This window comes from Oscarella lobularis, chromosome 10, assembly GCF_947507565.1.
Source record: "Oscarella lobularis chromosome 10, ooOscLobu1.1, whole genome shotgun sequence".
Taxonomy (NCBI): Eukaryota; Metazoa; Porifera; class Homoscleromorpha; order Homosclerophorida; family Oscarellidae; genus Oscarella; species Oscarella lobularis.
The window spans coordinates 2,777,271-2,791,678 of record NC_089184.1 but is presented as its reverse complement, the minus strand read 5'-3'; the positions used below and the strand labels follow the sequence as shown (position 1 = coordinate 2,791,678).

At 44.6% G+C, this 14,408-nt stretch overlaps 3 protein-coding genes and 2 long non-coding RNA genes across 13 annotated transcripts; 4 read left to right on the top strand and 1 right to left on the bottom strand.

Annotated features, from left to right (window-relative positions):
• The first annotated feature begins 62 nt into the window (after positions 1-62).
• LOC136192575 (copine-5-like) lies at positions 63-2,569 on the top strand. Its single transcript, XM_065981224.1, has 13 exons — positions 63-293; positions 357-540; positions 611-750; positions 811-992; positions 1,044-1,106; positions 1,163-1,255; positions 1,314-1,392; positions 1,456-1,509; positions 1,560-1,736; positions 1,786-1,938; positions 1,986-2,096; positions 2,154-2,276; positions 2,335-2,569. The coding sequence occupies exons 1-13, from the start codon at positions 126-128 to the stop codon at positions 2,443-2,445; spliced, it is 1,638 nt and encodes a 545-aa protein (XP_065837296.1). The 5' UTR covers positions 63-125; the 3' UTR covers positions 2,446-2,569.
• A 573-nt stretch (positions 2,570-3,142) lies between these two features.
• On the top strand, positions 3,143-3,746 carry LOC136192560 (uncharacterized). Its single transcript, XR_010671178.1, has 3 exons — positions 3,143-3,416; positions 3,468-3,610; positions 3,665-3,746. It is a non-coding gene; the product is annotated as an uncharacterized lncRNA (long non-coding RNA).
• Positions 3,747-3,806: 60 nt separating this feature from the next.
• Positions 3,807-8,203, top strand: LOC136192556 (uncharacterized). Its single transcript, XM_065981200.1, has 17 exons — positions 3,807-3,924; positions 3,982-4,040; positions 4,104-4,151; positions 4,241-4,516; positions 4,573-4,709; positions 4,762-4,902; positions 4,954-6,265; positions 6,316-6,447; positions 6,507-6,635; positions 6,693-6,818; positions 6,871-6,996; positions 7,046-7,171; positions 7,219-7,350; positions 7,403-7,552; positions 7,607-7,729; positions 7,789-7,911; positions 7,965-8,203. Exons 1-17 carry the CDS (start codon positions 3,818-3,820, stop codon positions 8,069-8,071), a joined length of 3,354 nt encoding a protein of 1,117 aa, XP_065837272.1. The 5' UTR covers positions 3,807-3,817; the 3' UTR covers positions 8,072-8,203.
• Positions 8,204-8,261: 58 nt separating this feature from the next.
• On the top strand, positions 8,262-12,568 carry LOC136192557 (uncharacterized). Of its 7 annotated transcripts, XM_065981207.1 has the most exons (12): positions 8,276-8,290; positions 8,343-8,422; positions 8,903-8,975; positions 9,025-9,417; positions 9,479-9,565; positions 9,626-9,979; positions 10,034-10,057; positions 10,113-11,161; positions 11,215-11,328; positions 11,542-11,586; positions 12,052-12,137; positions 12,192-12,568. In XM_065981207.1, the coding sequence occupies exons 3-8, from the start codon at positions 8,913-8,915 to the stop codon at positions 10,884-10,886; spliced, it is 1,695 nt and encodes a 564-aa protein (XP_065837279.1). In that variant the 5' UTR covers positions 8,276-8,290; positions 8,343-8,422; positions 8,903-8,912; the 3' UTR covers positions 10,887-11,161; positions 11,215-11,328; positions 11,542-11,586; positions 12,052-12,137; positions 12,192-12,568. The 7 variants fall into 7 exon arrangements, with proteins under 7 accessions (XP_065837274.1, XP_065837279.1, XP_065837278.1 ...); XM_065981206.1 differs by having other exon boundaries at positions 12,061-12,568; XM_065981205.1 differs by having other exon boundaries at positions 12,052-12,568.
• LOC136192559 (uncharacterized) lies at positions 12,552-14,338 on the bottom strand. 3 transcript variants are annotated; one of them, XR_010671176.1, is made up of 6 exons: positions 14,068-14,338; positions 13,846-14,005; positions 13,680-13,769; positions 13,284-13,560; positions 13,139-13,231; positions 12,552-13,076 (listed from the first exon to the last, which is right to left on the bottom strand). It is a non-coding gene; the product is annotated as an uncharacterized lncRNA (long non-coding RNA). The 3 variants fall into 3 exon arrangements; XR_010671175.1 differs by having other exon boundaries at positions 12,552-13,231; XR_010671177.1 differs by having other exon boundaries at positions 12,552-13,231; positions 13,846-14,054; positions 14,144-14,338.
• Positions 14,339-14,408: the final 70 nt, after the last annotated feature.

The following is a 14,408-nucleotide window of genomic DNA, read 5'->3' as shown; positions in this document are numbered from 1 at the left end:
CGGGGCGTCGCAACAATTACCCTTAATTGCATCAAACGTACCGACTCGCCTACATGCCCCGGATGTGCTAGGGAGTCTGGCTATTCTTTCGTTTGAGTACAGTACACCTGCCTCATTTTGCGGCGATGTCACGCACCGGCTCGAAGATAGAAGTATTCGTTCGATGCTCGCAACTCGTCAATCTGGACCTTTTGTCAAAATCCGATCCACTGTGTGTGCTCTACGAAAAGCGTCAAGATGCGTGGACCGAATGCGGAAGAACGGAAGTTATAAATGACACGTTGGATCCTCAGGTAAGCGGGGGAGAAACGACGCAAAATTCGACGTAGATTAGCGATATATTTTTTCTCTCTAAGTTTTCGACAACCTTTATCGTCGATTACCATTTGGACGAATTGCAATTGTTGAAATTTGTCGTATATGACGTTGACAGTAGTTCAGCTGATTTGTCGTCGCACGACTTGATTGGCGAAGCCGAAGTAACTCTCTCCAGCATCATTATTTCCTCACCAGAATTGGTCAAGGAACTTCGTTTAGCCAGTTAGCCGTCTTATAATTAACTAAGGCTACCTATAAATATTTTTTCTCTCTCTCTCTCTCTCTTCTTTAGAAAATCCTCAGAAGAAGAATAGAGGCATGATTCACTTGGTTGCAGAGGAAGTGAAAGAAAGCAAGAGTATAATTCGATTTGATATCGCCGCACGAAATCTGAAGAACAAGTGCTCCTCTCTGAAGCGCTTCTTGCGGAATGTACTTCCTCATCTAATTATACATCATGCACAGAGATAGGATGATTTCTTTTTTGTTTAGTCGTCCACATTTTTGGAATTGAGACGAAAAAATGAAGACGGCTCTGAGGTGTTGGTGTACAAAACGGAAGTTGTCAAGAACAGCGCCAATCCCCATTGGACGTGCTTTGAAATTCCGTCGTGGAAGCTGTGCAATTCGGATTATGCACGCCCAATTGAGTTTACCTGCAAACATTGGAAAAGGTACGACGTCATTTATTGATATCATTGCGCTAATTTTTGTGTTTCTTGAAGCTCTGACACAGCTGTTGTCATTGGCAGAGCGTTTGTCTCCGTTGAAGAGCTTTTGGGACAGCAGTAAATACGTGACGTCACTGTCAAAGGACAAGTGGTTCACTATACTTTTATTTCAGAATGTTTACAAAAAATCTTGTATCCTCTTCTTCTTCTTCTTCTTCGTCAAGCAAAAAGAGGCCTCCTGGCACTCTACTCTTTCAATCTGTCAGGTGTGAGGAAAAGATAAATAAATATTTAAGTAAATATTTACCTAATATTTTTTGTCAGTCCTACTCCTATCTACTCGTTTGTTGATTACCTGAAAGGCGGATGCAGTCTAAGCGTGATGGTTGCTGTCGATTTTACTGTGAGAAGCCCCTTCTTTATTAGGTCTTCTTTTTTATCATGAAATTGTTGCTTCACTTTTCAGGCTTCCAATGGAGTTCCTAGTCTGCCGCATTCACTTCACTACAATGGACCAACGGTGAGAACAAGCGAAGCATTCATCTCTCAATTTTAATTGCTCACTTATAGCCTAATGCCTATGTAGAAGCGATTACGTCCATAGGCAAAATATTGGCTGAATACGATTCGGATCAGATGTTTCCAGCGTGGGGTTTTGGAGCCAAACTGCCTGCCAATAGGGCAGACGTATCTCATTGCTTCCCACTCTCTGGAAACACGTACAACCCCGAAGTGTACGGAGTCGAGGTTCATTAGAGATCATAATTAATAAAACGATTTCATGCTTCTCATTTAGGGAATTTTGACTGCCTACCGACAATCGCTTGACCATGTACATCTCAGTGGTCCAACTTTGTTTTCGCCTATTCTGGATGCCGCTCTGCGCTATGTTCGATCTGATTCAGTGACTCAGGAGCATCAGACTTACAACATTCTTCTCATTGTAACGGTACGTGTTAAGTGCTATGTAGCCACTATTATTATCTCTGCACGCAGGATGGTGTCATTCATGACATGGAAAAAACAATTGATAAAATTGTCGATGCGTCTGATGAAGCTCTATCAATAATCATTGTAGGCGTTGGAGATGCCGACTTCAGTCAAATGGTATACTGTAGAGCTTTCTAATCATATAATTGTCTAATCATACTTTATGAAATTAAGGAAACATTGGACGCAGACAGCGTTCCTCTTGAGTCGTCGAAGGGCAGGACAATGTCGAGAGATATTGTTCAGTTTGTTTCGTTCGGAGAATTACGTCATCGAATTGGAATGGATTTCTCTCTGGTGAATATATACCACATTCGCTGCATTCTTTTTTTTTCTTTTTCATTATTATGTCTAGGCACGCGAAGTGCTCGCTGAAGTGCCCGATCAGCTAGTTTCATTTATGAAGTTTCGTGGAATTGCACCAAATTGCGCAGCCGTCCACGGGAATCCGCCGAGCGACCGATAGGAGAAACTTTTCCCTCTAATATATGTTACTCGCCCTGCAGGTAGGAGTTTTTCCTGCCCATGTTAGTCTCTACCGTAATTGCTATGGAAGCTGGCTTTTTCGTTCTACTGCGACAATAAAATGATTGATGAAAAACAGCGACTGAGCGAGCTTCTATCTAATTCGTCGTGTATTCGAAGCATTGTAATAATACTGCTTTTTCTGAGCCACATGTGATTCGACCACAAAAGTATGCGACTCCTCAGAGGGAGCCCCTCCTCGAAAAAACCTAAAGAAATGATGCATCACACTGTTCAGGGGCAAATGTACAATTGTCTCTTGCCGAAAAGAGACTGTACAATTCGAAAGAACACCTATCCGGGGGTGCTCTTCGTATCCGGGACGCTTAGGACATGTCGACTCTACGACGTGTCCGCTGAAGCGACCTTGGTTGGAAGAGGCTCTATCAGTCCTAAAGTCTCGGCCCGAAGCATCGGCGGCGAGAAAAGTCAAGACGTGGACACGTATGGGCGTTCCGTTGGCAGTTCAAATGCACCGGAGCGGCCGATTTTCTTGCAATATCTATGTTGGTTTATATGAGGAAACGCTCAGAGAATTTTTTATGGCTAGTTGGTAATTAGTAAATCGAATAATAAATAATTCACTATTTTATTCTTAGGAGATTTTCTCCCGGAGTCGTTTGAGCTGCCCTAAAGCTTTTGCGCAGACGTCGTTTGAATTTCAAGTTTTTGACGTCATCAAACCGCGTGACGTGTCTCAAAATCTGGCATGACCGTTCTCGCTCATCTTCATTCACACGTTCGCTTCTCTCCTCTTCTCGCGCCTCTCGTCGTCGTTCTCCTCACCAAAGACGGTGCTTTGCATGTGTCACGTGCCTCCTTACATCAAAGTGAATTTCTTACTTGGATCAGTCAGCGAAGCGATTCGAAGCGACGAAGCGTTCTCTCGTCGATTTGGCTTGCTTTCGATTAGTACGTACACAATGTCTAACTGGGATTTAATTGATCTCCACCATTTCTTAGAGATCTTCATTTCGATATCTGTTGCTCAGCGTCGCGATAGCACGAGGCTGTCTCTTCGTCATGAAGAAATTTGTACGCAGCTGTCCAGATGGCTCACTTGGTTGTTTGAAAGGCTTGCCTTTACCATCATAATGGCATCATTGGTATGTATAGCCTAAGTGAGAGTGAATGGTATTTGTACAGCTGTTCATACTTAGGTTTGCGTATGCAATTGCTACTTTGTTGAAGGTCCCAAAGTGCTGTATCGTTCTAGCTGTATTAATTTATGCGGTTACTGTTTAGCTGTAAGATGACGTCATTCAAAGTCTATCGCGCATGCTCTTTCGCCCTTTCGTTCTTCCCCTGTCGTGATGGAGTGCATCGATTTGCTTCGAAAGATTGCTTGTGAGTATCGGCTAAGTAGTCGGAAACTTCGTCGTTTGCGCAAGTCGACCAGAGACGACAGTTCTTCCTGCAAGTGAGTGACCATAGATAGATGGAGAAAGGGGCGTCATCTTGGAATCTATACCTACAGTGTTGTGCTAAGGCTTTTTTTGAAGACTGCTGCAGAAGACCCAGTGGTCGCTAGAGAACGTAAGCTCAATAATCGTATTCTTACGACGAGTCTAAATTCAGTTTACGTACGCCTCACTTCAGTGTATAGCTCTTCCAGGACTTTCAAAGTAGCAGGGAGGTCAGACTACGGTAATGGTCAGCTGAATAGGGCTGTACCAATATTCCATCCGTTGTCCTTTTTTATTTTTAATTTACCTATTTATTGATCTATTTTGTAGATAAGTCTTTGTATCAGTTTGCTTTCGAAGAAGTTGGTCATTACTGGAAAGAGCTAGGTGCCTCTATAGGCTTTGAGATGCCTGAACTAGAAGGCATTGAGGAGTACCACCTGAACCGTTGTCTAAACGTCAAATTTATGGCCTGGGCCATGCTTGAGAAATATCGAGCAGCTAACGGTCGGAGTCTTTCATCGGTCGAAAGCATTCGCAAAGTTCTGCGCGACGTCAAAAAAAGGCGAAGTGTCAAAATTCCCCAAGAGGACCGGAGTATCAGCGGTGGGACATTTTCAATGTCTCAATATCATTTAATCAATGTCTGATTTTTGTTTTAGATCTTTTGCCTCGCTGCGTTGTTAATGACCGACGATTTTACGGAAGGGACGACGAGCTGAGAGAGATCGCACGGTATTTGTGGAACGGAAAAGCAAGAACGAGTCACGTTGAACCAATCAATTATCAGAAAATTCAGGCCTGCTTTAGCTGTCAAAATTGTGATTTTTGATCTTACACGTATTTTTCAGATTGTCTCGGGTGTTGGCGGAGTGGGAAAAACGACTCTCGCTTTCAAATACGTTCACCAATACGTTAAATCGTATTCAGACGGCGTTTTCTATTTCAACACCGAATCATATTCGTCGTTTCTATTTTGGTTAAAAGAAAACGTAAGTGTTCATCTCTACACGTCAAATTGATTTCATTTTTTCATTATATAGATTGTGAGGTCTGGTGATTTGAGTAACGAGCGTGACGTCATCAGTTCGGTGACTTCAGCCTCTGACGTCCTTCGTGCTTTCCTACGCTATATCAAAAATCGCCCTCGATGTCTTCTTCTTCTTGACAATACTGACGATTTTGGCTTTGTCAACGATATCTTGCCCGGAGCTCACGATGCCTGTCACATCATCATTACGACGAGAAAAGCGCAGACGCACGACATCTTCTATCAGCGAAACGTCAACTCATTGCTCTTAAGCGTTCTTGAAAAGCAAAAGGCCGTTGTTGCTCTTCTCTGTTGGGCCGGAAAATCGAAAGACTCTTGGCAAACTCTCGACTACAACGAGAAGAAGTATGCGGAGAAAGTGGCGGCTGAGCCTCCCGTCGACGGTCTCCCATTGGCTTTATCACACGCGGGTACATATATTGAGCAGCACAGGATCACGTTTTTGAAGTACTGGAGGAAGATTGATGCTGAGGCTAAGCGCTTGGAAGCGGCAGCGTTGAATTTAGATAGTTTCTTGCGTTACTTTCATCTGTCCCATCTCAAAGAGAATCTCAGGCAACGCAACATTTACAACATCAATGGGTTCATTCGTCTAGACCCTCGCCATGTCGTCAATTTTTGCGATCAAGTTTTGCGTGCACAGATCGCTTACAAAGAGAGGGAGAAACATCGCGTGTCTCTAACTTGGGAGATGGATCTTGATGACGTGAGAGATGAGGAATCTCACGAGGGTTATCTCCTTCTCAAGTGCTGCGCTGTCGTGTCGTCGCGTGACATTCCTCAAGACGTCGTCGCCGATGCTGCTTTTCAGACGAATCCTCTCGAACAGGAGTTCAAAATCTCAAAAGCGATTAGAATTTTGAACGAACGCTCTCTCGTTCAACAGATCAGTAGTCCTGATAACGATATGATTGTCACCTTCTCCATGCATCATTTGATTCAAGCAAGCATGCTGCAACGAATGGCCGAAAATACGGACGACTTTATCAGCGTCCTAAAGTCCGCTTCCAAGGCTTTATTCAAACGTCTTCCTCCCATCAACGACTTGAGCAATTCTTTGATTAGTCCGATTGTTCTCTCCCTTACGCCTCACATCTATTCTACTGTAGAGAAGATGCTTAGAATGGGGATACTCGATGACGATACCGGTATCTATCCAGGACTGGTTGACTACAGCTGTCAGTTGGCGCTTCTTTACAAGCACTACGAAGATGCAAGGTTCTTGTGCTGCCTTCGCGTTGACGCTTTTGAAGCCAACTCGACGAGATTCTCTGAGGAAGAAATCCGACTTAGAAGAAGAGACTGTAAGTGAAACTCGTTTCGATGTCTTCTTTCTTCTCGCGTTCTGCGTTAGATTACTTGGGCTTGGCGTCCAGCCAATATTGCTTGAAGATTTTGGAAGAGGTTGACGTGAATATTCGGCGAGCTCTAGGCGGAAAGTTTCCTGAAGACCTTACCGATTCTGACGTCGTATTTTATGAGGAAGGTTTGTAGACAATGCGTAGTGCGTCTACACCATCTTAGGTTTCTTTGTGGGTTTGATAGCATTGTACTTGCTGGCGCAAAGCCAAGAGCTCCAAGGCTCAATGGCTTACGCCGAGTGGATTCTTCATAAACTAGTCAATGTTTATTCTGTGTACGAAACTCCGGTAGCCGCCGCCAGCACTTTTAATGGTACAGTACATTGCTGGTCGATGGCTCAATTTACTCTATGTTCACCGCTTTTTATAGTTTATCTACGACTTTCACGTATCTACAGTATTTCGGAGCGATTTGATGAAGAGCTGAGAGTTTTGCAAGAAGCTCTCTCTTTGGCGAAGAGTGGTCTTTTTGATCCTGGGATATGTCTTGCGAACTGTTAGTGAGCTTTACTACTACGTTATGTTTTATTTTAATTTCTAATTTCCAGGTCACCAGTGTCTAGGGTGGTGTCAAAAAGTGCAGGGTTTTCTAGACGATTCTCTAGAGAATTATTTCGAAGCTCTGAGAATTTACCAAGAAATGATCCCAGGCGCTCACGAAGATATTGGCGTGTGTAAGTCGGTTTCTCTTACGAAGACTTTTTCTACATGTTTCTTTTGCAGTGCGTTATGAGATGAGCTTGTGTATGATTCAAATGGGCCGTCATTCCCAAGCGTGTGACTTCTCGCGCGATGGCCTGTCCGTCATAAGGTCCGTGTGTCCGCCCGAGCATCCTCGAGTTCCACAAGGTTGGCAGAATGTCAGCTATATTTGAAAAGTCGAAATTTTCTTCTAGCGCTCTATTGGCACGGGCGAGTTCTTTATATTTCAGGAAAACACAAAGAATCTATTGAATTCCTTAGAGAGAGTTTGTCTCTCTTTGAAAAAGGACCCCAAAGGGTTGATACTCTGACCGAGAAAGCAAACTGTGCTTCTTTCAAATATGATATGACGTTTTCGGTTTTTATGTTTTTATTCAGGCCTTGCTATTTTGGGAGATGCTTTGCGTGAAGGAAAGCTGCTCGTCACGTGCTCAGAGCAAAGAAAACAGGAAGTAGTTCGTTATTTGAAAGAGTCGATTTCTCTTTACACCGAACTTTATCCTGATGGAAAGTATGAATTATCGTTAGGTATGCTTTTTACTAAGCAAAGCAGAAACGAATATTTATCTTTTTCTTCTAAAGCGTGCGTTTTCCTTTGCGAGGCTTATTTCTCACTGGGAAAACACGATGATGCTCTGGAGATGGTGAAAATGGCCTGGGACAACTCTAAGAATCTTCCCACTGGAAACCCTGCAAGAATGGGCAGTGAGTTCCAAAGCGGTTCTGTGAAAACTTTTTATCATTATTTCTTTTTCTTGTAAAAGTTCTTATTCAGTACGTGAGGTGCTTGTGTGTGAAAGGACAGTTCAGTGACAGCCAAGATTTGCTGATCAGAGCTAGAGAAGAAACCAAACATTTTCCTCCGGAGCATCAAAGTGTAAAGCGATGTGAGTCTAAAGCGCGTCTCATGTAGTCGTTTACGCAATATTGCTCAATTAAGTGCAATTGGCTGAATCTTTTTTAAACGCATTCAAAACCATGGGCATAAGGACTCCTCCACCAAGTCGACCCGATATTTTACAAATTTTCGACGAAGACGTAGATTGAAAAACATCTATGCGGTACTTATGCATGTAGTAGTCTTTAGAGTGCAAGACTTGGCGTGCTGCTCTGAATATACGCGCACTTCATGGGGGCTTTTAATTTTTTTCTTCAATATAGAAGCACTGTCGCTAATAATTTCTTTGAGCAGGCGACTATCAAACTTTTACGCTACGCAAACGTCCTGGACGCGAGAGTTAGAGCGTTGAACTGCGATTGTTACACGTGAGCCGGGAGGAGGGATATCCCTCATACGCGCTCTTTCGGTATTGTGCAGTAGGTGAACCTTTCTTTCAATTTTTGTCAAGAGTTATTCACTTATGCTCGCTCGGGGTCTGTCAATCTGCGATAAAGAAGGTGAGAGCGTGCGTATGAATACGTGGCGCGAGCGCGCCTTTTCATGCGAGCGAGATCGACGGGATTGCATGAGTAGACACGCACGTACGGCCTCTAGCTGATAATAGTTTAGATACCTGTATTACATGGAACGCCGACGTTACTACAGTATTGTTGTGAAGGCAAGTATCAGCTGTCGCAGCAGCGTTTTTAGATAGAAATCTCGGCAAGGCGCGTTTGTGCAATCACGCACTTTCAATATCATCATGCAAATAAGCGTGCATGTACTTTCCGTATGTTGCAAAAGTAACCAAGGTGCACGCTTTCAGCTTGCTGCTTGACGGCAATATAAGCTCGCGCAAATATTCACGTGTACCTACGCATGCCGTACAGCCTCAGTGCCGTAGCATGTTTGACGCAGGCGCTGTAGAACTATTATAGAATCTATTGCTAGAACACTATTATTCTTGAACCTACGTAAAATGAATCTCTTACTTTTAGGATCACAAGCATGAATACTTTTGCTGCACGTTTGATTGTTTTTGCAACTATTGCCACCATTGCGATCGTTCTCGTAAGCGTTGTGGGGCATCTTTGCTGGATACTTACGTACTTTGGCTTAGGTCTTGGCGATCTTGATGCTCGTTTCTGTTGGTGCAGCAAATGATGAAGTTGCCAGAAGCTGCCTCTTTTACAGCGAATGGCTTTGTCGTTTTCGTGTCGCCGTCTCTTGGGCGTCAATAGGTTTTGTTGTGATGTCTCTTTTGGTGATGGGAAAGCAGTGGCACGCGAGCAACCTGTGTGACACATCCAACAGTATTACGAGGGGATCCTGGTTTCTAGTCGTTCTTGGTGTGATAGCCTCTCTAATGTGGCTTGTATCAGCCGCCGGATTTGTGCACGCCTGGACATCACAAGCCATTAATTTCGACAACGACAAAAGCGTAAATTTTGGTATTCTGTATGAAAATATTTCCCAAGCCATTGCTTGCGCAGAGTGTTCTCTGATGCTTTGGGTAATTGACCTTGAATGTTTCTCTATGTCTATAGACTATACATGGCATATTTTTTTCTCAGATATTCTTTGTTATTGCTAAAGTAGCGAAGCGAATTCCTATCAAATCTAAAGCGATTCCAAAAGCAGTTGCTCACGGTTTTGCTATGGTAAGGTTATATATCAAAGAACCATCGATAAATACATACAGTCGCCCATTTTGTTTACAGGCATCAGGTGTAACGATGTCGCTTCTCACAATCTCTAAAGGCTACACTTCTAATGATTTTCTGAAAGATTCAGCCTACGACAAATGCAAGTTTGCATCAAATCCTGCTTGTCGTTTTGCCGTTGGGCTCGGTTTTGCGGCTGCTGTTTTGTACGAGCTTCTGATTCCTATTCTTTTCTATGTCACGGAGTATAAGCCGTCGGTGGAGAAGTTCTCCGTTGTTTTTGATTTACCTATAGCCACCGGTTTTTTCACTTGCGGAACAGTTCTAGCAGCCGACTCCGGAGTCAGCGTCGAGGAAAAAAGTGCAAAGATCGCAGTCTGCGCTGTGGCTTTTCTGGGATTCATTTTGTTGGTAGGTTAGCCAAGGATAGTTTAGATCAATGTTTCAAATATATCTTGCATTTAGAGTGCTTCTTCTGCCGTTGAAATTGTAAAATATAAGTATCATATCGAAAAGAGTCATGCGTTTACGCTCAAATTTTCAGTCCCATGCAGATCACAGAAGAAACGCATCGGGCAGCAAGCACTGCGCTTCTGGCTGTCTCTGTTGCCGCAAACGTGCCAGCGCCGTTCTTGTGCAAGAGGAGGAGGAGGAAAACGAAACATTGGTGAATGAAGACGATGAGAGAATCATTCCGAGACGAGCTACGTACTGCGGTTCTGAGTACGTTTTACTCAATCCCGAAGGCCCTGAGTACAAAGCTATAGAAAAACAGCTCCGGCCTCGTCAGATCATCAAAGTAGAAAAAATCATATGCACCGAAGTGCGTGCTAAATTTGAAGAGGAAAGAGAGAGACTTAGAGTGAGAAGGCGAAGAGAACTAGAGCAAGGCACAGCCAAAGAGTGTCTACAGCTATTCCACGGAACAACGGCTCAAGCTGCTCAATCCATAGTTGAGCAAGGGTTCAAGAAAGAACTTGCAGGAAAACGCGGTTCTCTCTATGGGAAAGGGGTGTACTTTGCCGTCAAGGCTGAGATGGCTTTGGGTTACGCAGACATTAATCTAGGCACAGGAAACCAAACGTTGCTATTATGTGACGTTCTCATAGGAATGTTTACCAAAAGACTCAAAGACAGCGTTATGCCACCCCCTATTCCAGGCTACTCGCATCTCCTTGGCTCCGATGAGTACCTCTATTACTCTACAGTTAACAATGATACTAATCCAACCATATACGTTTCTTGCTACAAAGGAAACCACTACGCGTTTCCGAAGTTCATTGTCACTGTCAAAGCGCAATACAACGCAATTAACTGATCGTTTTGTTGTGTTTTTAGAGGATCGCCACTTGTTTTTATCATTGCGAACCTTTACTGTGAAACCCGTATGTCCACACTATGAAAATTGTCTTGCTCTCGTTCGCTCTTGCATTTTGGGCGAGCTCTTCGGCTCTTTTGAGTCGAGAATACAAGTTCAGCGTCAGCCTGAAGACTAAGTCACGTATCGGATTTACTGGACCATAAACAACGCGAAACGTCGGCATCGAAACAAAAACGACTCGGACAGGATAGCTCGCGGTTTGGGATTGCATGGTATAAGCTTCGAAGTGGTCTTTAACTCTTTTCAGACTCGTTTTTATTCGCAGGATGCCTGTTAGAGTCGAGTGGACGTCGTAGCGGACGGTTTTTTCGGCAACGGTTCCGCCCCCTTTCGAATCCCACGCAAGATGGAGACGACGCATGATGTCATCCGTTCCCTGGTAAGCAATCCGGCGTCGATCGCTTCCGCGATTACTCTTATACTGTTCCAAACGAGTGTTTCTGTCGGCGACTGTACGAGGTTTTGTTCCGGGGCCCCTATGTAGGACCCACGATCGTCATGCATCGCGCTTACTCTTCTACTTTGACGTCAAGCGTCTTAACGCTTTTTGAATGCGCATGAATGTGTCTCACTAAATGCGTTTACTTTTAAGTTTGTGTGAACTTTGGCGATGAGTGAAGAATCAATGGATCGCAAGGTTTGTCTGATTCCTGTAAGGGCCCCCAATGTTGTAGGCATTCACTTAAGGGGCGGCCCTCTCTGCATCGTGTATATAGATTGATTGCCACTGGCCACGTTTTGGGCATAGACTGATTTCCAACCAAATCTAAAGAATAGGACTCGATTTCTGACAGACTAATTGAGGGCGGGTTGGGGCTCATGCGAAGGCTTAGTGAGTGGCATAGCATGCATGAAATCCCATGTTATGTCCGACGCAGAGAGTGTAGACGGGACATATTCATCTGGTTTTAGAGCAGATAGGACGTGTCTGCACTCGTTGCGTAACTACGATAGTATGCACGGGTCCTTTCCTTGCATAAGGGTTTAGTCGGCGTCTGCTAGTAGGTAGGGCGGCACAGAGATTATAGGTTGTAGCTCCTTTCCCTCTGACGTTAGCTAGCAGCGGCCACGTGCTTTAGACCATTACGCAATGGACTTTCAGGTAATTTAGGTTCGTGAGACAATAGAACGTGTTCCAAAGTACGGGTTTAATTTTGTCGGCTACCTCAGCGAGAAGACGTGAAGCGAGTAAGACATTTAATTAGAGTTTTGATTTTATGCGTTGTCGTTCGCTCTGCCCAGGAGAGCATATACCGTCTAGCAAATGGAGGCAGGGAAAGAACGAGGAGAGCAACTTCACGAGTTCAATTCTCTCAGAAAGGCAAGAAATGTTAATCCTATGCATTTAATAATTGCACCTGGTCTCTTTTTAGGAAATCTTGCCGGTACATCTTAAGAACCTTCGCCATATGTGAAAGCTGTCTTATTTCGTCAAGAGGTGGAAGAAAGAAAAGGACAGAGAAAGGACTTTGTAGCTCTTTTCAGATGAAAGTTTTTTGTCTGTAGTGCTAGGTAGTAGTTGTAGCAGTAGTGTAGATGTAGCGTAGCGGCGACGGGATCCCGAGTTTTACAAAGTAATAATTTTATTGAATAAAACCCGGAAGCAAACCGGAAATTCAAAAAAATTTTGGGCATGGGTCTCCCTTGTTCTGCTGTCCACCTGCACGGACCGTAAGGACTCGTACAGGCTTCGGTTGGGTGGGGGTCAACCTCACTACTCCCCCGTCGGAGTTGGAGCCTGTTTAGTCTCCCGGCTCGGACGCCTGGGACCGGTAGAACTCGGATGTGAGTGCTACCAGCCTGATTCCAGGGGGACCGCTATTGTACCCACCGCGTCTTGCCCAAGTGGGGTGGCAGTTTATCACTCGTGCCACTGGAGTAGGGGTTGGGCTCCCCTGCGTTCAAGCCACGTTTAACCTCTCTGGCTCAAGAGTTGGGCCGGTTTTGATTAGTCACCTCAGGGCCCGGAGGTGGATGTGCCTACAAAACAAAAGAAGCAGATAGGATCTAACGCATCGAACCTAAACGGAAAAGAAAGAGTGAAATCTTTTGCGTTCGGGATCCTGTTGAAGACGTGAAGTTCGCAGAACTTCCTTTCGTTTCCTCAGTGCGTTGAACAAATTTCATCTAAAAATACAAAGAGAAGAGCAAAGTCAAACGATTCCACGGTGCAATTGATAGCGCCACACGTAAAGTTTCCAAGCTGCGACGCTCTTCTATAACATCCCCAGAACTACGACGCCACAGGCCCACAAGTAATGATGGCACTATAAGAATCAAATCTAAACTACCGTGTATTATCTAAACTTTGGATCTAGTACATTACCCGGTTACCTTGCACGTTCTCGTTGAAACGACAGTCGATCGTCTTTACGCACATCCTAGGTCTTCGTGGTTTGGCGACGCGAAAGCTGCGGTAGCGGTTTCACCGTCGCCGGTATCGACTTTATCGTTGTCTTGCTGTTCTCGAGACGAACCATCGGAGAAAAGGAAGAGGCGTTTAAGATGTGGCGTCGTCCCAGTTGCTCTTGACGATAAAGGGCCTCGCGCTCTTCGCGTTGCAGCGCTTAATTTAGAGATCCGGTGGCGCCGTACAGCATTAGTCGAATTTCTATAAGAAAAAGGATAACGTATTTGGCTGGGGCTAACGTTCCTCTACCCTTCCACTTAATAGTCTCACAACCGACGCCGGAATATGTACCCTCTAATTAGACACACTAAGTACTTTACCTATTCTCCTATACTTTCGAACGATTTCTTTCAAAAATGCCCGTGATTGAAGAAGGAGAGTCGCTACGTCCACGTGACCACCCTACGACGCTTCGATCGAGGAAGAATCCCAGAGCGAGGAAAAACAGAATAAAAAAGACAACTAAGAATTAGCAAATATATTTACTTGGAGTCAGATCGGGGCTCAACAGCAAGAAGGTGACCGCAGGCGCAGGAGAGAGACAAAAACAGTGTGACGGCGTTAGACAGGGATCAATAAAACATCTGCTGAGAGCGAAGGAACTCTCATAACATCGTCTTCAATGCATGGCATCGTTCTCAGCGTCCTAGCGAAAAGCGCGGCTTCGTCAACCGCCGTTTTCACTCTATTGCATTCTATCAAACGTACGTATTTCAAAAGAAAGGCAATAGACGCTCTTTGTCGCGATTCCGTAGCCCTAATCGCGATTACCCCATCTTGATACCTCGCAGCGGCGTCTTGACGCATCCAATCGATATAATCTCTCCGGATAAGCCCGACAAAGCGCACGGCAAAGCGAATGAAGCGCAGAGAACGATAGAACGGACGGGACTTTACATACCGTAGCAAGCCCCTGATAAGGGAGAAACAAACGTTCGATGCGCCAATCGAATTATAAGTCGGTTTGAAATAGTCATCCTTATTCGGATAGCGAGAAAATGACTCCTAAAAGGAGATAAGCTTGCAGTGGCGGATCCAGTGGGGGGGGG